Genomic DNA, 24,450 nt, shown 5'->3' with positions numbered 1-24,450 from the left:
GGAATATAGAGGGAGGGGAGGGGAAAAAGCCCGATCGCCCACCCCGCTCCCGGGCGGAGGGCGGGGGCAGCGCGTCCCGCGGGCCGAGCGCGTCTCGGGCTGTGCGCATCTCTGCGGAGCGGCGCGGGAAGGATGCTGGTCGGCAGGGGCGCGCGCGCCGGGCGCGGGATGCCGCGGGGCTGGACCGCGCTCTGCCTGCTCAGTCTGCTGCGTGAGTACCGGCCGCGCGCCCGGGCGGCGGGGAGGGTCCCGCTCTCCCGGAGCCGAGCGCGCAGAGCCCGGGGACGCGCAGGGAAGGGACCCCCCCCCCCCCAGCTGCCCCAACCCACGCCCCGCGCCCACGGCGGCTCCCGGCTCCGGTGGGACCAGGGCCGCCCTGGGACCGGCGCACTACCTGGGAAGCGCTGGGGTGGACGGGGAGGCAGGGCGGGCGACCGCGCCGCGAGTGTCAACCAGCCCAGGTGTAAACCGGGCGGAGCTCTCTGAGCTTCCCGGTAGTGGAACAGTGCGACTCGTTCGCACTGTCTCTAAAGTACAGCGCTTCGAAGATGCCAGAGGCTGTGGCCAAAGGTCCGGAGCGCAAAGATGGAGCCAGAGCCAGGAGAGGGGGGGACAGAAGCAGGAAAAGTTTTGCGCCTGGGGGTTGATTGAGAAAGCCCAGGCCGGAGCGGGTGCTGGGAAGAGAGCGCAGGCGCCCACCGACCACCACCACCACCACCACCACCGGCACTGGGCGAGCCCGAAATTTAAGGATGGGAGAGAGGCCAACCTGGGACAAGGCCCCAGCTCCAACGCCCAGGAGGCGCCGGAGGCAGGCTGAGTGAGGTGACCAGGGGGTGTGGAATGAACAACAGTCCGGGAAAGAATGCTTACATTTAAGATCTGAAAGCTAAATTACAACTCCCTCTTCCGACACCCACACCCACTCCCCTGGAGAGAAGGTGGCAGCAGATGGGGTCTGTTGTGCGCCCTGCCTCCGTCTCCCCATCGCCACCCCCCCCCCCCCCGACCCTGGCACCAACTCCAACCTGTTACATTTGGGGGCATTCTTCCTCTTCCCCCTCCAAGTTCTAGAACTAGGGAATATGTCAGCAGGCTCGTGGACACCCTTCTGCTCACCCACACTTGCTCCTACTTCTTAGGATCTTGCTCTCACTTTGGTAAAGAAATCATAGACAGTAAGTATTTATTCTTAATTGCTTTCATTTGGGGAGAGCATTCTCTATCTCCTCTCATTGCCTTTAGAGGGTTTTAAACATTGTAAGCTGTTCTCCTTTTTGCTCAAGATTCTGCTTCCAGCCCTCTAGGGCCCCCAGTTCCCTACACGTACTCATCCTACAGGCCACCCACTATGGCCCCACAGAGTGACCTGGGCCTGCCAGGGACTCCTTTGCTCTCAGTGTCCTCTGGTGTCAGCGTTGGGCCCACCCAGTTGGAGAGAGACTCCGGGCTTGGGAAAGCTCTAAGTTAGGCTCTGAGTTGACCAGTTCGGCAGCCCCAGACCTGCCCTCTGGGGCAGAGAAAAAGCTGTCATTTCAATGTGGAAACACTAGGATAGGGGAACTCCCCTGGGTGCTAGACGGCACCCTCATAACACAGTGGAGCCGATCAACAGCTGATCAGATGCTTCACTCTCCTTTACACAGCTCATGATGACCTGGTCCTGGGCCGAGTGAGGCCCACCCTTTTTTTATTTCCTCAGCTGGCCAGTCTCAGTCTCGCCTTGGCTCATAGTGGGGGGTGGGGGGAGCGACTTAACTCCTGCAAAATCTGGGGCAGATATGCCGAGAATCTCACCGTCTCAGCTTTGGGGGTGACAGCTGGGACATGGGTCCCGACCCTCAATCTTGCCAGACTACTTGAGCCAATGTGTAGCCTTTCGTCTTGCCTGAGAACTTTCTAGGGTTTGTTTCTTTCTTTAACACTGGGAGTCATTTTCTGTCCTGGTCTACATTGGGGGATAGATGAGTGAGTGACTGTACCTTGAAACGCTGACCGAGGGACATTTGCAGGAGTTCCGTGTGATTATTGCAAACTTTAGGGCACCGGGGGTCTTCTCATCATGTACACTGACAGAGGGCTTTGTTCTGGGAAGGTCTTTCTGTGCTCTGTGAGAAGTTGGCGTAAAGATGGGCACAGCGGTCCGACCAAAAGTAGACTCTTTTTGTTGCAGATGAAGCTGCTTTGGGGGGCGACCAGAGTCAGAATGAGGCGCCAGGTAGCACTCCCCTGCCACCAACAGGTAAGAGAAGCCTTTCAGGTTATTAGGAAGCCCCATTTGTGGGCCTCCGGGTGTCTGTCCCCTCCAAGCCCTCCATGGCCTATCTCCTTCCTCCCTCTGTAAGGACACCCCCCCCCAAGGCCCGCCCCTTCACATTCCTCTTCTTCCGTCGTGCATGCTGACCCCACACCCATATCCTGTCTGGGGCTACGTGTAAGAGGGGAAAAAAGAAAAGGGAAAAGAATTTTATCAGATATTTTCCAGAGGAGAGAGGACTCCACCCTTTGACTCTCTGCCATATAGCGACCGACGAGGAGCAGCCTTGGGGACCTCTGACTAATTCAGTGGTCCCCAGTGGTCCCCTTGTCGGGCCAGTCCAGCTGGCACAACCTTTGCAAATGCAAGTCTTCCACGGCCTTCCTGTTTGACGGATAAAACACTTCTGGGCATCTTTTTCTTATCCCTTTAGCTCCACCTCCTGGGCCTCCTTGTTCACTTGTCCTCCTGTTCTTCCTACTTTGAGTCTTTGTCTCCAAAAGCTCGGGGCAAGGAGTGCCAAACTGCAGCAGATAAACTCGGGCGCAGAGTCTTACAAAAACAAATAAAAAAGTAGGAACAAATTCCACTCCGTATGGTCTCACTGCCTGATTTCCTTTAGACCCTGGGCAGGAGGGCCTGGGCTCACTTTCAGGGCTGGATGGCTATTCGGCTCCACCCTCGGGGGGCCTGGCCTCCCTCTCTCCTTGACTTTGCCTGATCTAACTTAAATGGCCCCCAAGTGTGGAGAATTCAGAAGGTGAAGGTATGGAAACAAGAACAAAAACACCACCCTCCAAAAGAAAATGCTCCAAGTTGCCAGGGCAGAATTTCCTATTTGTCTGGGTCTTGACTTCTCTAATGAGAACATTCTCTTCCCTCCTCAGCTACGAAATAAAAACACATTATCTACAATTTTTAGTCTCCACGGCCCCTGACTTTGCTAAGGAGAAAGATGCGTGCGTCTTGGGAGAGTGAGAGGCCAATGAACGGGGGACGGGCCAAGGTGGACTTCTTAGCACCTGCACTCTGGGGCCCACCCCGGGGACCAGTCGCTTCCCTTTGGATGTAAAAGAAAAGGCCTTTGGGCTTAGTTGGCTTCATCTGCTTCTTCCTGGTTTGGCGGGGAAAGACCCCAAAGAACCCACAGCTGGTACCTTTTAGTGGGATGGCACTTCTAGGTAGCGAGTTCTGTTGTTACAGAAAATGCCTTAACGAGTCTCTGGGTGAAAGTAACCTGGACCCCTGGACGGGCCTTGGAGGTTCAGGGGCAGACAGGAGGTTCATTGCTGAGCATGGTAGAATACATCGGAACTTTGTGTTTGATGGGCCCGAGAGACACCGGCTGAGGGAATGCAGAGCCCAGAAGGAGTAGAGAGAGAGGAAGGGAGGTGCCTGGACCATCAGAGAGGCAGTGGTGCCTGAGGGTGGAAAAGACCCAGCGAGGAGAAACTCCTTACGGTGTGGCATGCATGCTTAGCACAGTAATGTCTGGAATTTCAGGCTTATGCCGTTGTCTCTTCCGGGCTGGGCTGTAATCTGGCTCCGTGCTCTCAAACCTTTGATAAACACACGCCCGCCTGGTGTTAGTGTGCTTTGCGGGGAATAAAGGAACAAGTCCTCGGCTGGCCTACGGTGAAGCAGAACCACAGTGCCTGAGCACAGGGAGGCACAGAGTTGCAGAAAGAGAGTCAGTGGCGATTAGGGGAATGAAGGAAGAGGTGACTGGGAGAAAAGTGGGCCCCCAGAGAAAGTGCAGGAGACCAGGCTTCCGTGGTAAGTCGATGGGGTCCAAGACAAGGTATTTGAATATTAAAGAGAGGTCAGAGTCCGCTGTTCACTCAGGCCACAGACGCTTGGTTTACGCTCACGTCTCAGTGAGCCACTAAACCATAGGAAGGCATCAGCCCAGTTCTTTGTTCTGGTCCAAGATGCCCAGACTCGGGGAGACCTGTAACAAGGATGCTTCCTAAATGTTCCCGGAGAAGATGGGTGGCTCACCACCTCCCAGAGTTGTTCATTCCATTAAAAAAAATAATAGTAAGCCCCCCCCCCCCCGGCATTTTAAGCCTTACTTTGTGTTACAATGAAATTAGCTTTCTTGAATCATCTGATCATTAACTTCTATTCTTAATTAGAATTGGCTAATCTTCAGTGGCTTCTAATCTAATTCTCTTCTTTAAACTACCATGGAATTAATATGATCCTTCTTCAAGACAATCCTTAACGATCTTTCTGGCCCCACTAGATTATAAAGCTCCTTGAGGACAGGGATTTGTTGAAATTGTCATGACCTTAACCCCAAACCTCAGGAAAGAATTTTCTTTTCTTCTGTGCATGGTCCTTTGCACGTCATGGGTGCTTATGACCAATACGAATGAATACATGCATGAAATGAATCTTGAAGAAAGTTACTTATTCTCCCTCCCCAAATTCTTCTTTTCTGGATCAGAGGTTAGCAAACTTTTTCTGTCAAGAGCCACATAGGAAATATTTTAGACTCTGGAAGCCATATGTAGTCTCTTAGGCATATTCTACTCTGTTTAATTATACAACACTTTAAGCATGTAAAAGCCCTTCTTAGCTCCCTGGCCGTACAACAGACAGCCCGCGGGTGGATTTGGTCCGCCAGCTATTTGCAGACCCCTGATCTAGATGAAATAACTCCTGGCCCTCAACCATATGACTTGCTTTCTAGAGCTCTCCTAATTCTGGTTATCCTTTCACGGACACTCCCTAATTTAACAAACTCCCTCCTAAAATACGGCATTGAATGAGACCACGCTACATAGATGTGGTTGGTTGGTATGAACATGCCTGACATGGTCGCCATTCAATCTAAGTGCTTTTTCTGAACTCAGAGGATTGTGCTAAGCACCCTGAGAAAACAAACGAGTATCAGAGATGTTTCCGGCACTAAAGAAATTTATAATGTAACTGAGGTGACAAGACCTATACTCAGGAAACAGAGTTTATGATTTTGTGCCAGATAAGTGGTGGAGAGACGTGTCTCAGGGTCTCTGAGAAGCAGAAGGAAGGGGCCCTATACTAAAGATAACTGCTGTTTCTTGAGCGTTTACCAGAGAGGCTAACTGCTTTATGCTTCTTATCTCCTTTATTCCTCAAAACAACTAGGAGTTAGGGAATATTTTTATTCCCATTTTATAGGGAATGTTTAGAGAGTTGAAGAAGCTTCCCCCCAAGCCCTCACAGCTAGAACATGGTAGAGAAGCCTTTGAACATGGTCTGACTGCAGAGCCCAAGCTCTTTCTTCTGAGGTTTCCTTCTCTTCTCAGAAACATGGGCTGTGGGTTCCCAGCAGAGTCCAGCAGGCTTCTTCTTCCTGCTACTATATCCCTGTGGGCTGAGACACCCAAGATTTTCTGGAAGAAACTCCTCTCAGGCAGGGCAGCAGAATTGGAAAGGAATGGTGGAACGGGGCTAGCTGGCCAGGAGGAGATCAGGAAACAATACCAGCAAAAAAAAAAAAAAAAAAAAAAAAACACACACACAAGAAAAAACAAAAAACAAAAACAAAAAAAGAAAAAATAAAAAGCAAAAAAACCACAACTAAACCTAAGGGGGTCTTTGGAAAGCAAGACTGAGCATAGGAGAGCATAGGCATTTAGCTATTTAAGTAGCAGAGCATTCTGGATCTCTGAGGATTTGTAAGCCCTCTTTCAGGATGAAAAGATTCTCCAATTTACTAATTGTAGGTAGGAATCTCTTAAACATGTATTACATTATGCCTTTGCTTCCTCCGTGTACCCCTCAGAAATAGGACTTTAACTTTCATGACTCAGATGGATCATGAAAATAATTTAGTTATGGTGCAGCTCAGTGACTTTGTTAATGCTTACTAAGGTGTATATATTTATTTCCTCCTACTGTAAATGATTCCAGACCAGTGTGTGTGTTTTTTCACATGTATTTATTTTTTTGAGAGAGAGAGAGAAAGAGAGAGTGAGCTGAGAAGGGGCAGAGAGAGAGGGAGACACAAAATCTGAAGCAGGCTCCAGGCTCCGAGCTGTCAGCACAGAGCATGATGCGGGGCTCGAACCCACGAACCGGGAGATCATGACCTGAGCCAAAGTCTGGTGCTCAACCGACTGAGCCACCCAGGCAGGCATCCCATGACCAGTGTGGGCTTTAATACTCATGTCTGTTTTTCATTTATCTGTTTCTTCTTTTTTAAACTGTCGTTTCTCCTTGATGTTTGCTTCTAAGAGTCTCCAATTTTTAGCTTTAACTAGGATATCAGATAACCAAGCTTGTTAGAACTTGGTGTAAAACAAGAATAATTGCCTCTGAATAAGTACCTGTAAGTTAAATGCAAAACTTTTACTCCATGAATTCTGTGACCTCTGTTTGGCGTCTTTGGCTTCTTATCCTTATTCCGCTAACTTTCTGATATCTTGTCTCTTCCCTTTGCCCCAAGCTCATGAGTTAGGATCAAATAGGATATCTAGAGTCACATAGGGTACTTAGGGGGACACAGTTAATAAAGGTAGGATGGAAGGTAAACAACATAAGATGGCCTTTTGTTCATTTTAAATTGTACTGTAAACACCCTGTTGGGTTGGGGCTAACGGCTGTTTGTCTGGAAGGCTCCAGTCTAGAACGGAATGGAGTGGAGGTTTCGTTGATCGTTTCCTAGAATCGAACTGGGAAGCCGCGATTGCTCCCTTACAGAGTTGGAGAACAGAATCAGATCAAGAAAGGTCAGCATTTGATAGTTTAATGCCTTGGATGGGGGCGAGAAGCTAGGATAGACAGAGACACGTGGTCGATCTTGATTCTTATAAATGTTTTTCCTCCAAGGTGCAGTCTCTTCGTGGGAGCTCCAGAAAGGGAGCCCTAGAGACTGTGAAATTAAGACACTTCCTGCCTGCTAGTCCCTACACCGCAGCACCCGGTTGGATTGGTCTCCAGGTCTTCCACCACCTTGTTCCCTCGCTCTACACCCCCTCACGTATCCCGTCACCTAGCCTTGCCTTTCTGCCCTCCCTCTTTGACCTGTTTCTCCAGGGTCTCAGAGGCTTCCTTGCTCACAGCGCGCTCAGGGCCATGCATCTGAGGTTGGGATTTCATTTTCTTGGCAGGTGGATCGTGCTACCTGCTCCTCAGCGTTTGGCCCGGTGGTGGGTGGGAGGTGGCTGCGGCAGCTGGGAGCCCGACCCCAGCGGGTCGGTAGCTGGCCTGGGTCCAGAGTCGCTTCACTTCTCTGGCACAGGCCCTCCGCCCTCCGAGCTAGCAGCAGGTCTCCGCTCACATCTGGAAGAGTTCAGAACTGTTTGTCTGGGTGAAGGAGGCCCTGGGGAGGGGCTTCAAAAGCATGACATCACCTCAGTCAGGCGCAGCTTTCTTTGGAAAGCGCAAAGGGCTGGGTCAGCCTGAGCCAGATAGGATTCCCAGGAACTGATGTGTTGGAAGGAAGAGGAGGAAAGGGTGGGCAGGAAGAATGATGTCAACGGGGAGTTCCAGTGGTGCCTTGGAATGGTACCTGGGGAGGATGATCCTTCAGGTCAGTATCCGCCTGCTCCCGCCACCCGCCCCCTGTGGTGAGTTCATAGCTTAGGGGCAGATTGCTGAGCGGGTCCTGTCTAAGGGCCCGGGGAAGACTGGGTCTGCTTTCACACCTATTTCATTTTGGTAAACCCACCTCCTGCCTAACCCAGGTAGGAGCCCATCCTTTTCTCTCCAGAGGTGCGGAGGATGCATCCTGGTTCTTAGCAGTTTCGACTCTCTGACCTTCTTGCTACTTCTACTCAAGAGTCAGCTAAACCTCAGTGGCCCCAGTGTTCCCTGCGCTGAACTACGGCCTCCCCTCTTGGCCAAAACCTTGCGTGATTCAGGCTCTTATCTCTAAAATGCAGGTGGTACTATCATTTCATCCTCCTGCTCACATGCACGTAATGTCAAGATATGATTGTTGCATTCACCATTTTTTTTTTTTTTTTTTTAAAGCTTTTTTTTTTTTTTTTTTTCAAAGTTTATTTATTTTTGGGACAGAGAGAGACAGAGCATGAACGGGGGAGGGGCAGAGAGAGAGGGAGACACAGAATCGGAAACAGGCTCCAGGCTCTGAGCCATCAGCCCAGAGCCCGACGCGGGGCTCGAACTCACGGACCGCGAGATCGTGACCTGGTTGAAGTCGGATGCTTAACCGACTGCGCCACCCAGGCGCCCCTCATTCACCATTTATATCCATCTACTTGCAGCAGGTGGGAAGGGAGGCAGATGTGGGACAGTGAGACTTGTCACTGCTTTTAGGGGAAGCATTGAAACTAATGCCTAACTTCCCTCTTGATGCTGAGGGAAAGAAGAGTTGTCAGTCTACATTGCCATTTACCTGGAGACCTCCCAAAATTACAGCTGTAGATCTCAATCAGGAAAATTGAAAGACAAGCTTTAGGGTGGCCTGGGATCCTCAGGGGCCTTTCCTTGAGGGTGGTACTGTGGGTGCTGAGCTCTGGGTACCAAGTCGATCCTATAGCATTTATGGGGCCCAAGCCAAGAATGGAATAGAGGCCCTCATACCATATGTCTAAATACTTCAAAGTTACAATCAGGCCTGTGAGCTTATAAATGAAATGTCCTCTATCCCCTTACCTTGAAAAACATACCCAATGGCCACCTGGAAGGCCGGGTTTGAATTTGGGACCCTCTCAGTCTCAGAATTCAGTGCCACCGTGTGGCTGAGCAGGAAGAGATGGCCCTTGGCTCCCTCCTGTCCCGCTTCTCTTCTTTTTACCCCCAACCCTGGCTCACTGTAGGGGATCTTGCATGCATGCAAGGGACACACTATCCGCATGCTTCATGTGTACACCTTCTCCCTGAAACTGCCACCTCTTGGCCACCCTTGTGCCTTGGAGGTCCATACCCTGGTACTGCGGTTCACCCTCAGAAGGATGGACTGGGAGAAAAGGCCCCATGAGGATCCTCAAGTGAGAAAAGAGGCATTTGGGCAAGAATTTCTAGGAGTTCTGGTCCCCAGCGTATGATCTAGACGAGAGGGTACATCTCTGTTGGCCCCATGGACGCCTCATGGTTGGGAGCAGGGCAGAGTAGGAGGAGGAATAGAATACAGACTCTAACGTTCAGGGAAGTTTCTCCTTTCTGGATGTAAGGATGTCATTGATAGGTACCCCTAGGAAACACAGAAGGACAAGGACCCTCATGAAGATCTTCAGAGAATAATTCAATCCAGGAATATTATACTATATCAATTTAAGTTATTTGTCATTAATTCTCCCAAAACAATCCAGGTAAGGAAAGACCCTCACTCTTAGAGGTTGGTAAACACACACACACACACACACACACACACACACGCACACACGCACATTAAACTACCTAGTTATTGGAGAAGGCAGAACTAAGCTATCTTCCTACATTTGATGAGAAACCAGGCCTTAAGTTCTCTAGAACATCCACTGGTCAGAGGTTCTTAAAAGAAATCGTGGGGTCACTTACTGAGTTTCTCAACAAAAGGCAAGGAGGATGGGTTTGCAGGCCATGAGGGAAAGACTAGAGTTTGGGAATGGGGGAGTCTTGGACAGATAGAAGATTTTTAAGGGGATTGAATAGAGGTGGCATGAATCTAGTGGCTATTCCCAGAGTATATGAATGGAACGGCTGGAGGGTGACAGAAAGAGAGACAGACACGTTAAAAAGGAAATCTTCCCCCATACTTTAGATCTTTGCAATGTTTACTCAGATATAAGTTGATATTTTAATATTCTATTTAACATGTTCTAAACATTGCCTCGTATTCTCATGTGGCTTTAGTTTTTTTATATTTCTTTATTTGTAATGATTCTGGTACGTTAAGCGCATACAGCAGTTATCCCATTGAAATTCATTTAGCTGTTTGCAACTTTTCCCTCCTGCAAATGGTACTATACTGGACACTTGATGCGTACAAGCCTTTCCTTCCTTATCTTCTTAGGGAAAATCTAGCAGTGAGAAATTCTCCTGTCCAGGAGGATAGTCTTGATGTCATGATGTCCTAAGTCTCCAGGATGATTTAGGTTCTGACTTTTCCTCCTTGTTTCTCGATAGCCTCTGGGTTCACAAATACACAAACCAGGACCACTGTTACCACAGAGTCAGCCACCTCACATACAAGTTCAACTGTTTCCGCAAATGTGTCCAGCCAGGAAGCCACCACACTAAGTCCTCTTGGAATTACCATGCCATACCCTGTCTCTCAAGACCGCAATGGGACCGCAACAGCCATCTCAGGTAAAAAGTGTTTGTCTCGGGCCCCAGAAGGATGTGGCTGGTGCTTGGGTAAAGCATTAGGATGCCTGGAGACCTCCCTTAGCCCTGCCTTCCCCCGCAGATGGAAACATACAAGTCCTGCGAAGCATGGTTTGTGCATCATGTTTAGGGTGCCCTGAGGTAGACTCCTGACAATTCCTGTAGTGATGGCTTTCTCAGGCCAACACTTTGGCTGCTGATCCTGACCAGTAACTCTCCTTGTACCCTGTTTTCATGCTGAGTTCAGCTTAGTGATAAAATAAGGATCAGATGAGGACTCCCTAGACATCTCTGATCTCTTCTAAGTGAAAGAAAGTATGTACAGGTTCACACTGGTTTTTGACTTCTTCGGGGTGAACCAGATTCCAGTTCAGCATCAGAATCCTGAAAGCACCTCTCGTACATTCTCAGTGATAGCCATGGTTCCAGTAGCTGGCTTGAAATGAGTTTGGTAGGGGTTAGGATATGAAGTAACTCTTAACTCCCGCGATTCCCTTTTCTGGTTTGAAGTCCAGGTCAGTATCGTTATCTGTAAAGTTTTAATTCAAGACAGTGAACTGAGATGTGTATAGGTGTGTGTGTGTGTGTGTGTGTGTGTGTGTGTGTGTGTGTGTGTATGAAAACATGTGCATGCAAAACATGTGTTTTGGTCTATTTCAGAGACTACAGTCAACTTCACTTCTACCTCTGAGATCACCCCAGTGCCTGGAACGGGGAACTCTTCTGTCCAGCCACAGACCTCTTTAACTGTTACAGCGTTTTCCACCACAACCAACTTTTCAGCTTCAGACATGACTTTGAAGCCCAGCATGCTCCCCGGAAATGTTTCCGATCCCCCATATAACAGCACCATCAGTGTGACATCCTCCACTGAGCCTTATGCATCATTTTCTCCCACCCCAAGTACCATCAAGGTAGGTGAATTGGGCCAAAAGTGGCAGATTGCCCCCTCGCTTCGTATGTATGCAAACCCTCTCCTCCCCTCAACCTCTCCTCATCCCAGCCAGTCAGATTTGGGTCATGTAAGAATTAACATGGAAAATATGCAGCTTAAATATTGCTGGCCAAGATAGAAAGGGGAAGGGAGGAGTGGAGACAGGTCGCTGACATATGCTGTGGGTATTTCATTTCTAGGGAGTTGAAAGTAAAGGGGGATTCTTGGGGGTCCATGCAGTCGGCTGTGGTTCTTTCTAGTACCTCTTGGTCTGGGCTTTGACCAGGGCACCATTTCCCTTTGAGCGTATTTGGAAACCATCCTCTATTTAATGGGGCGACTTGCAAACAATGTTTAGGACCACCACCATTTCCTGTAGATGAGAGAGTTTGGTGGTATGTCAGGTATAGAGAAGCAGTGAAGAACTGGGCAGACCAAGGATGGTGAGCTCAGCCTTGGGGTCTGTGGCTGTCAACAGTTTGGGGCAGGAAGGGTAGAAAATATGAGGGTGCGTGGTGCCTGGGGGCAGGCTCAAGGGACCTGCCTGGTTTCTGTTTTTAAAGGAACCAGAATAGGAATCTGGAGAGCCCTGGGGACCAGGAGGAAAATGAGTGTCACCAGGATCAGCCTGGCCACCCCCATTACCTTAGTGCTTCTATGGCCTCACTGCATGTGTATGATCCACGGCAGGGAGAACAGCCCCAATGGGTAAATTTCGTCCCCTCTTCCATTTCTGCACCAGCCAAGCTCATGTTTACCAAGATTGCAAAGAGCTGCTTGTTGGCAAGCCCAGGCTGGTAACAAAAGTTTTGATTATCTGATGGGGATGGGTGTAAGAAGGAGGAAGAGACTAACACCAATTTATACATCTAGTCCCCTGCCATTTTTAAATTTCCTTTTTCCTAAAACCTCTTAAGAGAGTACCCCCACAGAAATCAAACTGGACAAGAGGTGGGGGTAAAAACGAGGGGCAAAGATACTGGCTTATTTACTTTGTTTTTGTTTTACTACAGGGAGAAATCAAATGTTCCCGAGTCAAAGAAGTGAAATTGACCCAAGGTATCTGCCTAGAGCTAAATGAGACCTCCAGCTGTGTAAGTCAAACTCCCCTCCACCTCACCCCTATCCTTTCCTCCTCCCTCTTCTCCCACAATCCCTTCCGAACATCCTTAAGCCCTCTTGGACTGGACCAGACTTCGGTGGGGGTGGGGAGAACTTAGCTGGTCAGGCGCTTTCAAATACAGAGCTTTGGGTTTAGGGAGTAAGAGGCCCCATCTGGCGGGCAAAGAAGGCAAGGACAATTTTTTTAAAATTGAGTTAACTTTTTCCCCTCCTCTGTAGTACATTTAATATATACATGTCAGACTTAAGGTTGCTTTCATGTTAAGAAAGTCCTTAGTGAAATACACACTAGTGACCTGAAGTGCCAATTTGCTTATTATTTATATATAACTCTTTAATCCGTTTAGAATTCTTTTGTGCTGTAATGCCACATTTTCCATATAACCGTCTTTCCTCACATTGTTTATTGAATGATCCCCTTTGTTGACTGGAATGCTGTTTTTTAGCTTGTATTAAATTTGTATTTGTCCCAGGGCATATTCTACAGAGATATTTTGTTCAGTTTGTCATTTTTTGCCTATTTTAAGTTTTTTTAAATTATTCTACTTTTATATTATAGTACTCTTTAATATCCAGCCATGCAGGTCTTGGCTCACTACACCATAAAAAGTTTATTTTTTTGTCTGTTGTTTTAGAAAAACTTTAGAAACATCTTGTCAACATTAAAAAAAGAAATGTTAACATTTTCATTGGAACTGCTCTAAAGTCTCTCTCTATTTTTCTGGTCTTCTCTTGTATCATTCAGCATATTATCTTTTTAGTTTTTAAAAACTAAAAGCTAGTTTGTTTGTTTGTTTGTTTGTTTGTTTGTTTTTCTGGTAGGCTTTATGGACTTTTAAAGTTTATTTATAATACAGATTTCCCATTAAATATTCTAATCGATCATTGCTGGTATATTATAAAGTTGAAAACTTCCAACTTTTCAATATACGTTCCCAACATATATTGAAAGTTTTGAAAATTTATCTTAGGTTTAGCCATTTTCTTTAACTTACTTGTTAATTTCAAGACCTCTTTACTTGATTCTTTTTTGTTTTCAAGGCAAGCTGTCATGTTGTCTGCCACCATACATTGTTTTTCTCCTCCTTTTTAGTAGTTAATGCCTTGTTTAAGTTTCACATCTTATTGCATTGGTTAGACCATACAGCTCAGCGTTAACTTTGAATGTTGATAGCAGACGTCCTTGCTTTGTTTCAGTAAATCCAATTTCCTGACAGTTACAGTTTCCTCGACGAAGAATGGAATGACAGGACTCTTCCTATTCACTTGTAGGAAAAAACATTTCCTTATAAGTTGGGAATCCATTTAAGGGAACTGTATGTGTGACGTGTGACATGTACACACGCACATGGGTAGCCTATAGTCTGTAGAGGGCATTCAGTTATTTATTTTGTCCATTCTGACTGCCCATATCGTACCTGTGATTATCAGTTGGGTCATTCTGACTCACAGATCTTTTAGAATTATGCCTAAGGTCTTTGTTTAGCCCAGGACTTCTAAAAACAATGGGAATTGCAAAGACATAAGTTCGCACAATAGGATAAGTGCACGATGCAAAATAGTGAACTTAAACATGAATATACAATGTACAAGTAATACAGGAATTGCAAACACAGGGGCTCACACAATAGAACAACTAAGTGCAATTTGCAGACTAGTCAACTTAAACATGAGCATACAAAGTACAAGTAATACTCTGTGTGTTTCTGATACCTATTTTCAACTCTCCTTATTAAAAAAAACATCGCCAAACCCTTTGTTAATTATAGCTTAAAAAACGACTTTTTTTTTTTTTTTTTTTTTTTTTGTAATATCCTGGTGAAGCACTTATTTTCCTGTGTATCACACTGGTCTGTGCCAAAATGCTGCTTCTGCGTGCCACTGATTTAGAGCCAATTGCAGGGCAATCTAAGTGTCTGTCCATTGCCCTTCAAGGCTCACATTTAACTAGGGTCACCATACAGGACAAGTGCTGGAAACTGACCGCTACTCCAGAAATAACTCCTCTTACTGTGGTTGCTTTCTCTCTGTGGTCTTTACTGTCTCGTCATTCATGCCACAGCTGAGAAGGTCTGCTCTCTCGTCTCTGAGATCTGGGGAGCATCTGTGAGCAGGGACGTGCAAAGACAGCAGTCCCTCCACTATGCTAAAGAAGGCCTCTGCACCATTCACGGTGAATCAACTCTCTGGTGACCCCTTGGTCGTGCTACTTTTCCCTGGCCCCTCTGTCACCGTTGATCCCCCCTCTCTTCCTGAGGGTTCCTCCTCCCTAGTCCCCAAGCAGCAGTGCCTCCTAAGTCTCCCCAAGGTAATTTCCCCCCCGGGCAGCAATCATTGTTCAGAATCTCTAGCCAAAGCTCCGGATTGTGTTTCAGATTCCTTTCCCTTGAGTCCTACTGTGTGCTTATTTGATCATCAATCTGTTCCCAAGGCCATGAGTGAGTGGCGTGGTGCCTCCTAGTTTTCCTTAGGTTGCATTTGCCCCCGGTGTCAGGGGGCCTTAAGGGACTGGTTCGAACCGTGGGAAACTCAAGCCCTACTCACACCCTAAGGAGAAGCATGAAGGATTTGAATTCCCCTAACATTATGTCCTTGAGTACTTGTGCAATGTCGGCGTGCTCCTGCCTCCCGTGTACTCCCGTAACGGAAATACGTGTGCAAGTTTTCAGCTATCCAGACACTCACTCTGCACTGGGATGTACTGAGTATCCAACCTTTCAGCTCCCACTGTGTGGATTATTCCGCCTGTCTTCTGTACCTGCATCCTGCAGGCATTCATTTCTCAACTACTCTCCTTTTGCTCCCCCTCCTTCACCTCTAGGCAGAAATCACCCCTATCAGCCGGGGGGGGGGGGGGGGGGGGGAGGGCAACCCCTACCGTCTTCTCAAGCACCTGCTACTCCGTCTTAGAGCCCTCATTTGCAGGACCCGTCACTCTGAGTCTGACTTTCATTCTCTCGGCTGCAGTGTCAGGGTAATTTAGTTTTTGTGGTTATGGGTTCCCAAATCGTTTCCACAATGTGAGCTTACTTTGTTCTCTTATGCTGTCCCCCCATTTATCCAGGGAAATACACCAAGAAATTTTTTAATGGTGGTAAAAGACACATAACATGAAATGGACCATCTTAACCATGTATACGTCCGCATATAGTTCAGTGGTATTAAGAACGTTCGCATTGTGGTGCAGTCTCCAGAAGTCTTTTCATCTTCCAGAACTGAAACTCTACACCCATGAAACAACTTCCCATTCCCCCCACCTCCTCGCCCCTGGCAACTACCCTTCTACTTTCTGCCTCTGTGATCGGACTACTCCAGGTACTTCATAGGAGTGGAATCATACGGTATTTCTCTTTGTGTGACTGGCTTCTATCACGGAGCATAATGTCCTCGAGGTTCATCCATGTTGTAGCATGTGTCAGGATTTCCTTCCTTTTTAAGGCTGAATCATGTCTATACCGCATCATGCTTATCCCTTCATCCACCAATGAACACTGGGTCGCTTCCATCTTCTGCTGTTGGGACTGATGCTGTTATGAACATGGGTGTACAAATACCTCTTCAACACTCTGATTTCATTTTGGGGGCGGGGGGGGCACATACCCGGAAGTGGAATTGCTGGATTATATGGTAAATCTATTTTTAAATTTTCGAAGACCCGCCATACTGGTTTCCATAGCAGCGGCACCATTTTGCAACCCACAGGGCACAGGTTCTGACATGTCCACATTCTTACCAGCATTAGCTATGTTCTGGGTTTTTCTGATAGTAAGCGCCCTAATGGGCATGAGGTGATAGCTCATCGTACTGTGGATCGGCATTTGCTAGTGATTAGTGATGCCGAGCATCTTTTCATGTGCTTATTGGCCTTTGCGTATCCTCTTTGGAGAAATCTCTATTCAAGCCCTTTGCCCACTAGTTTGTTTTTTAGAACTACCTTTCTTTAGAGCCACCTGTGTTTACATGCAGAGGTCGTATTTCCTCAGCTAGCTCTCATCGTCCTTATTCTGTCGTATTTTCATCTAAGGCAGGCTGCTTCCAGCCTCCAGATCATATCCCCCCAGCCCACGCCTTCCTTGCCCTCTGCCCAAACACTAAAGGTCAGTTTCCATGCAGAAAAAATAACTTACAGATGGAGGACAGATGAAGACCATGTGTCTCCTGGTGAGAGCCTGAGATCTGGAGACAGTCTTACTCCTCGCTCGTGGTCAGCTGCTCACCGGTGGGGTGACTTGTAGCAGAGTCCTTCACTCCAGTCTCTAAATGAAAACAGGGTTTTACCTGCCACGTCAAGGTCACACCAAAATAGATAAAATGAGAAAGAGAGGGAGGGAGGGAGAGAGAATGAAAATTGATCCTAAAAATCTCATCATTAGGAAAAAAAATTTTTTTTTTCATTTCTTAAAATTTATCCTGAGGGGCACCTGGGTGGCTCAGTTGGTCGAGCATCCGGCTTCTCCTCAGATCATGATCTCGTGTTTTGTGAGTTCGAGCCCCACCATCAGGCTCTGTGCTGACAGTTTGGAGCCTGGAGCCTGCTTCGGATTCTCTGTCACCCTCTCTGCCTACCCCTCCCCCATTCACACTCTGTCTGTCTGCTGTCGCTCTCTCAAAAATAAACAAACATTTAAAAAAGTTTATTTTGAGAGAGGGAGAGCGCGAGCGGGGGAGGGGCGGGGAGAGAAGAATAGAGAGAATCCCAAGCAGATTTGGCTGTCAGGTCAGAGCCCAAAGCTGGCTCAAACTCACGAAACTTGAGATCCTGACCCGAGCCAAAATCAAGAGTCTGACGCTCAACTCACTGAGCCCCCCAGGCGCCCCACATTGGGAAAAAATTTTAAGGATGATTTGGAAAAATACCTGTCCCTCTCTCCCTACTCCAAGTGCTTAATGAACATGCTTCCTTAACATGTTAAGAGTCTTGGCAAAGTTTGAGAATGCTGCTCTAGAAAGGTTAGATGGTTTTATCATTGTAGTTATTATTTTTGCAAAGCAACATGTGTGAGCAGATGTGGTTAGGGGCTAACAAATCTGATTCTCATGAGCAAAATGGCAGTCTGTGGCTTCCTCCTGCCCACTCTCCCATGATATCTGCCCACAGCCTCTCTGGGGGGAGGATGTTTATTTCAAGCGTCCAGAGAAGCATTGTGCTTTGTTCAGGATCCACCTGCTCCTCTCCAGGCTCAAACACAATTCACTGATGCTGTTGGATTCCAGAGTGGGAGGCTGGCCACTGTTATTCCCTTGAATTTAGTCCAAGAAACTAAGTGAAGGGTGGAGGGACCCTGCGTGGAAGCCAGACCAGTTGGAACTTTAAGCTGAACGACAATTCACTGGGTTCTTCTGTTTGTTTGGTGCTACGTTTAGTGTCCTCTGGGTTCAAAATTATGTAACGTACGCCCATTCTCCCCATTAAGGAGTCGTACTGTCTAGTCAGAGAGAAATGGCAATGACAGTAAGGCAGAAGATGATCAGACACCGAAGTGTGGGTTCTAAGGGCTACGGTATATGGTATATTACTATCATTGATGGTAACAATACCAGCTGCCCTTTGTCAAGTGCGCATTGGGTTCCACGCACTTTGTTGGGGGCTCTTTATACAACACCGCTTTAGTCATAGCTCAGTCTTCGACTGAGGAACCTCACGCTCAGACTAGTTGTATGTCTTGCAAAGACTCTAGTCAATCGCAGAGGCAAGATTGATGCCGGGTCTATGGGAGATAGGGCCAGTCTCACTGGGGAGCTGGGGTTTGAGTTGAGTCTTGAAGGATGGGATTTCCAAGGAAGAGGGCCATGTTCTTCCTTTTCATATAGGCAGGGCTGTGAAGGTCACAGGCTCTCACACACTTGGGCTCCCCATAATGGCACCCTCAATCTGAAGGCCTTTCCTGACCAGCTTTCCCTGCACACATTCTCCCCATTCTTCAAGGCTTACTTTGAGGTGTTTCTGATAACCCCCAACCTGAGGTATGCTCACCCTCCTTTGAATGTCCATAGAACTTTAGCTGTACCTTCCTCGTGGTACTTACCGTGTAACTAGCTCTGTCACTTGTGTCTTTGTGCCTCAGTTTCTTCATCTCTAAAATGGGGAGAATAATAACACCCATCTTGAAGGGTTGTACAAGGTCTAAATGAGTCACTATATGTAAAGCACTTGGCACAGTGCCTGAGACATAGTGACCATCATTTGTTTTCATTGCCATGCATGCAAACTAAGAGCTTTGGCTATGTGGAATTCATAGCTACCCCCCCCCCCCCATGATACATGTGCAGAGATTTGCACACAGTGTCTTCCATTCAGGGCTTGGTAAATGTCAGAAGAGCTGAATATGGTTAAGGTGCAGCTTCTTAGGACTCTGCAGGTTGAGGACGTGCCATTTTGTGTGGTTTGTTTAGATTGTGCAGGAGCCCTGTCCCTCTGCCTCTCTCTGGAGAGATAGATTTCAACCAGAGACGCTCCAGGAGGCCAGAGTTGTCCAGGAGGGGACTTCCCTCCTCCTCATCCAGAAGGCATGGTGTTTGGGAGGGTGCTCCCAGGGAAGCAACGTTAGGCTCCCAAAGAGAAAGGGGCCTAGAGAAGAAAGACACTGCTGATCATATCCAGTGGTATCCAGAATGCCCACAGCAAATGCTGTTTTCAAGAGCCAGATTTTTCCAGAGACAGAGCCTCTATCCAAGTACTTCCTCGGAGACCTTTTCTTTGCTTTGCTTTTTAAATGCTTATTTATTTTTGAGAACGAGAGAGACAGAGTGTGAGTGGGGGGCAGGGCAAAGAGAGAGGGAGACCCAGAATCCGAAGCAGGCTCCAGGCTCTGAGCTGTCAGCACAGAGCCCAACGTGGGCTCGAACTCACAAACTGTGAGATCATGACCTGAGCAGAAGTCGGACTCTTAACCGACTGAGCCACCCAGTAGGCCCCCTTAGAGACCTTTTCTTGAGAGTTGAAGCAGCAGTGCCCTGAGAGTGCATTTTTCTGTGCCCTTGGTTCTTGAGGGGCTTCTGAGGCTACCTCTGAACTCCTGTCTCTGTGACCTGAAGGTTAGCTAGCCCTGCTCTTCTGGCCTCCTCCAAGCCCATTGAGTTCCACCCAGCTCCCTTCAAGTCCAGCTGATAGAAGAAAGCTGGGGCCTGAGGCCAACCCTGACCTTGCCGTGTGCAGAAGCAAAGGATCCTGGGTTTTCCTGCCGTGGGCCACAGCAGTAGGAAAATACCCAGGCTGCTTTCCAAGCTGGGAGGCCCACAAGGAGCAGTCCTGCCCCACAAACAGGAAGCTGTCTCCTCCACGGAGGCTCAGTTCGGATGCCCCTCACACGCCCCAGCAGTTTTCCCCGAACAGGAAAGTTGTCGGAGCCGTTCAGGCATTTCCTCCTCACCATCTGCCATCCGGACAGAGGAGAGAGTCTTGGTTTCGGTTCCTTTCCTGTGCAGGGGAGGCCGCTCTGATTGGAAGCTGCTGGAACACATCCTGGGAGGTGTGAGAACAGGGTGTTGGAAGGGCACAGCCAGTGTTTCCAATTCATCTCTGTCCCAGGACTCAACTGGCAAAGAATCATGAGAGCTTATCTCCTGGGGCCAAGTTCCTGAGTCCTCGGGACCAGACAGCAACTGGAACCATCTGTGGACCTCATGTAAAACTGGCTTCCATGCTTTTAGTGGGGAAAGGGGGATGGTAGACTGGACAAAAACACCATTTCAGTTTCAACCATGCTCCTCGTGAGCCCCGTTGGGGGGTAAGATGGAAGGGCCCAAGGATGCCACTGGGTCTATAGCCATAGACTTGTTCTCTACTCCCTTCCCTTGGCTTTTCCTCCAACACTTGGGGCTTTTATAATCTTGAAACAAAGGATTTTCTCTCCATCAGTAATACACTATTCATATTTGCTGTTTGAATTTAATTTGAAATAGTGTATGTGTCCATGGGCAATCCTTAAATAAGACAGTGTTTCCTGAATTTCTGCTCTGGTCCTCTTACAGCCCCACCTAGGACACTGATAGATGTTTCGGGACGGGGCAATTTTTGAGTTTTTTTCTTATTGTGTTTTGGCACATCTGTAGTTCACCGGATTTTTTTTTTTTTTTCCCAGTTAAATTTTTTAGGAAGAAAGGATCCTTCTTGTTTAGAGAGTCATAGTGTGACTTTCATCAGGATTACTACCTGAGACTCTGGATGCAGCTCAGGGTATATGAATAATTTCGTCTTCTGTTCCCCATTTCTCTCTATGTTGCCAGGAGGAATTTAAGAAGGATAATGGAGAGGAACTGACTCAAGTCCTGTGTGAGAAGGGGCAGGCTGACACTGTGGCTGGCATGTGTTCCCTGCTCCTGGCCCAGTCTGAAGCGAAGCCTCACTGCCTGCTGCTGCTCTTGGCCAACAAGACAGGTAAGGGGTGCATCTGTCTTGGGGTCTAGGGAGGGAGTGGGGCTGAGGTTAGACAATCCTGGGTAGAAATCTGGTATCTTAGCTCAAAGAGCACAGGTGCTGGGGAGAAGAGCCAGGCTGACTTTGGGAGATGGAGCACCCTGGGCATCAGAGCATCATCTAGAACATCACAGGAGGGCACAGGAGGATGAGCTCTTCCTGCTTCTAGATTCAGCAATCCCTGTTTCTCATTCTAGAACTTTCCAGTAAGCTCCGTCTTCTGAAAAAGCACCAGCCTGACCTGAAAAGGGTAAGTTCTCTAAGGTGATGGGAATTCTCAATGGGAAAATTGGGTCAGGGGAGTCACTGGAGTGGAAGAGAAAGTACTTATCTTTTCTAGACTTGTCCTTCCTACTTCTCCGCCCTTCTCCAACAGTCCTTACCTGTCTGAGCTTGAACCAAAATTTTATGGTTTTAAAAGATGTCAGTCTTAAGTCCTCTTTAGAAAAATCCCTGAGGTCCAAGACTTCCTGTGTTCATCCGCTGTTGGGTCTAGCGTGGGCTGGGCTTCTCTTCTAGAACTCACATCCCACAGGTGACAGGCTGTCTTTTCTGTCTTCCCTTCAAGCTTGGGATCAAAGCCTTCTCTGAACAAGATGTTGGGAGCCACCAGGTCTATTCCCGCAAGACCCTGATTGCCCTGGTCACCTCAGGGATCCTACTGGCTGTCTTGGGCACCACTGGCTATTTCCTGATGAAGCGCCGCAGTTGGAGCCCCACAGGAGAAAGGCTGGTCAGTTTGGGGGTCCAGGGCAAAGGAAATGAGGAAGATAGTGGTCTTCTGGGGAGGTCCATAAATGTCCTGGAATGGGGAGGAGACATACCAGGAAAGGTACTTCCGTGCTTTTACACATGGACGTGCAGAATGCACATTACCATGTCCATGGACAAGTCTGAATAATATATAGCAGATTGGAAAGGAGTCACTAACTGGGGCCAGCCCACCTGCTCACTGTGGCAGCAGATGGCTCATGTCATCCGTTTATGATTTTGCCCGGGATAGTTCAGCTGGGTATACCAGAACAGGCTGCTAAATCAATCACACTTATTGACATGTATATTAAATGTCCGTGGGTGCCACTTAGCTCACCAGAAGGGCCCTTATGGAAGGAAAATCTACTGTTGGAGTGTTCTGGATGAGGGAGGACAAGGCTGGGGTTTGACTCTTGGCTTCTGGCCTGCTACCCACTCTGGGGAGGGCATTCCATCCTGGGAACTGCCTGGTGTCTGGCGGGAGCTGGTTATGGAGTTGCGGTGGCACGGTGTTGTGCCTCTCCTCTGTCCTTTCTCCTCTAGGAGCTGGAACCCTGACTGCTCTTCAGGAAGAAAGGAGTCTGCACATGCAGCTGCAGCCCCCTTCTCTCCCTCCCACCTCATCTCCCCCCACCCCTGCCTCACTCCCCTGCTTACCAGATAATGCTCCTTTATTTATACACTGTCTAGGGCGAAGACCCTTATTACACGGAGAACGGTGGAGGCCAGGGCTATAGCTCAGGCCCTGGGGCCTCCCCTGAGGCTCAGGGAAAGGCCAGTGTGAACCGAGGGGCTCAGGAGAACGGGACCGGCCAGGCCACATCCAGAAACGGCCATTCAGCAAGACAACACGTGGTGGCTGATACCGAATTGTGACTCGGCTGGGTGGGGCAAGGCTGGGCAGTGTCTGGGGAAGGGGCCCCTCCCTGCATCTGACCACATGCTGCCTCCACGCTGGAGGCACCATCGATTGCATTCTACTCTTACCTGCTGCACACATCCTCGGAGGCTGTTCCTGGGGCCCGGTACTGCACCGGGCCGAAGGGTTCTCTCCACCTTGGTGGAGGGGAGATAACCCCTGCCATTTACATGTTCAGCTCGCTAAGCCCAGAATTGGGTCGACTCTGAGTAAAGGTGTGGGGGGAGGGGAGGCCAAAGTGCAGAGAAGCTACCAGGGTTGGGGGGTGGGAGGTGATGATCTTGCATCACTCACACGTGGGCTTCTGTCCTCTCCCTCCTCTCTGCCATATTAAAGGAACTCCCAGGGGAAGCATGGGCCTTTTCTGGGCTACAATTTCCTCCCAGGAGGCTTTGCCTTTTCCTGTTTCTTCCTCAGATCTGTCTTCTCTACATCAGGAAACCAAAGCAACCCAGTGCGCCTGCTCCCTTGTAATGATGCAGCCAGAAAGACTTGTTATCCTAAACCGCCCCCCTTATGCCCTGGCCAAGGCACTGTGGATTCAGGCACCGGCTTCCCTCATGCTTTCCGGTTTCCCCTGAGCTCCACACCTCCCTCCACATCTGCATACAGAAGCCTGCTACGTTTTCTGGCTGAGCCTGGAACGAGGCTCCAAGTTTTGAACAACGTCTTGTGTGTGTGTTTGGGAGACAGGGTTAGGGGACATGGGTCCATGCATTCCTTCCTGTGGGGGCAAGTGGGAGAGAGCGAACGGCTCAGTCCTTGTCTCTCTGGGGCTCATGGAGCCTCATCTTGAGCCTCTGTTTCTCCCTGTGGGTCAGAGTGGACAGGATCATGGGACCAGACCTTTGAGCCAAGCCTCTTGACTTGTGCATCTCTGAGGAAGCGCCTTGCTCAGAGGCTAGGTCCTGGCCTTATCCTCTGATCTCAATGGCTTCTTCCTTCCTCCCCCTGACTCCTGGGTTGAGCTGTGGACTCAGTCTCCCAGCAGACTCCTTTCGATCTCTGTCTCCCTCACTCCAATCCCCTCACTGCTCTGCACCTCCATGTAGTCAGGGCCCCTTGACATCTCCAGAGAACCTTCACCACAAGCCACCTCCTCTGTAGGTGACCCAGGTTCTCATTTGCATTTTTCAGTTTTTTTCCAGAGGGGTAAGCAGGGATCCTGGTTTCAGTGACGGTTGGAAATCGAATTTTCCAGAGAGAGGAAGATTGGGTGGGTTTTATTTCTGAATAAAAAAATGGTGTGTGTAAATACTGTAATTAAAGTGATACTGAGACACATCTGTTCTGTGTCACTGTCCCAGCCAGTTGTGTCTGAATGACCCAGCGGTCTCCCCGTCAGACCTCAGACCTGGCCAGACTGTGCAGTGATACGGTGGAGAGGGGCTAGCCAGGAAAGAGGTGGGCCCATCATGGGGACACAGGTAAAACCCAGGGTGCTGCCCTTTGGCCAAGCCTCCCTCTCTGGGGGAAGCTCACAGGAAATCTGGATGCGTCTAGTCACAGAAAGACAGACCAGGATGCAGCAGGGGCCGTGAGGATGGAGGGTGGTGTGCCAAGGACATAGGCGCTGGAGGCCTCGTGGCCTTTCTGAGAAGTGGCACGTTTGGGTCACCGTATGCAGAATATGCATAACCGGGCGAAGGAGCCCCATGCACGCCTTACTGCCACACCACGTCCTGCCCGGAGCTGGGAGCAGAACGGTGAAGGCTGGGGCGGGCAACTTCTGGCTGCCAGCTCCGGGAGGGAGTGGTTTCTATCTTCAGTGTGAAGACACCAGC

At 48.8% G+C, this 24,450-nt stretch overlaps 1 protein-coding gene across 3 annotated transcripts; it reads left to right on the top strand.

The window, feature by feature from the left end:
* The first annotated feature begins 9 nt into the window (after nt 1–9).
* On the top strand, nt 10–23,950 carry CD34 (CD34 molecule). Of its 3 annotated transcripts, none has more exons than XM_086694342.1 (9): nt 11–211; nt 2,174–2,242; nt 10,322–10,504; nt 11,183–11,436; nt 12,470–12,550; nt 20,805–20,955; nt 21,192–21,244; nt 21,563–21,727; nt 22,291–22,431. In XM_086694342.1, exons 1-9 carry the CDS (start codon nt 133–135, stop codon nt 22,303–22,305), a joined length of 1,050 nt encoding a protein of 349 aa, XP_086550468.1. In that variant the 5' UTR covers nt 11–132; the 3' UTR covers nt 22,306–22,431. The 3 variants fall into 3 exon arrangements, with proteins under 3 accessions (XP_086550467.1, XP_086550468.1, XP_025776933.2); XM_025921148.2 differs by lacking the exon at nt 22,291–22,431 and adding an exon at nt 22,438–23,950 and having other exon boundaries at nt 13–211; XM_086694341.1 differs by lacking the exons at nt 2,174–2,242; nt 22,291–22,431 and adding an exon at nt 22,438–23,950 and having other exon boundaries at nt 10–211.
* Nucleotides 23,951–24,450: the final 500 nt, after the last annotated feature.

Source organism: Puma concolor, chromosome E4, assembly GCF_028749965.1.
Source record: "Puma concolor isolate L17-30 chromosome E4, mPumCon1.1.hap2, whole genome shotgun sequence".
NCBI lineage: Eukaryota > Metazoa > Chordata > Mammalia > Carnivora > Felidae > Puma > Puma concolor.
The sequence above is the reverse complement of the archived record's forward strand: the minus strand, read 5'-3'. Positions and strand labels throughout refer to the sequence as shown.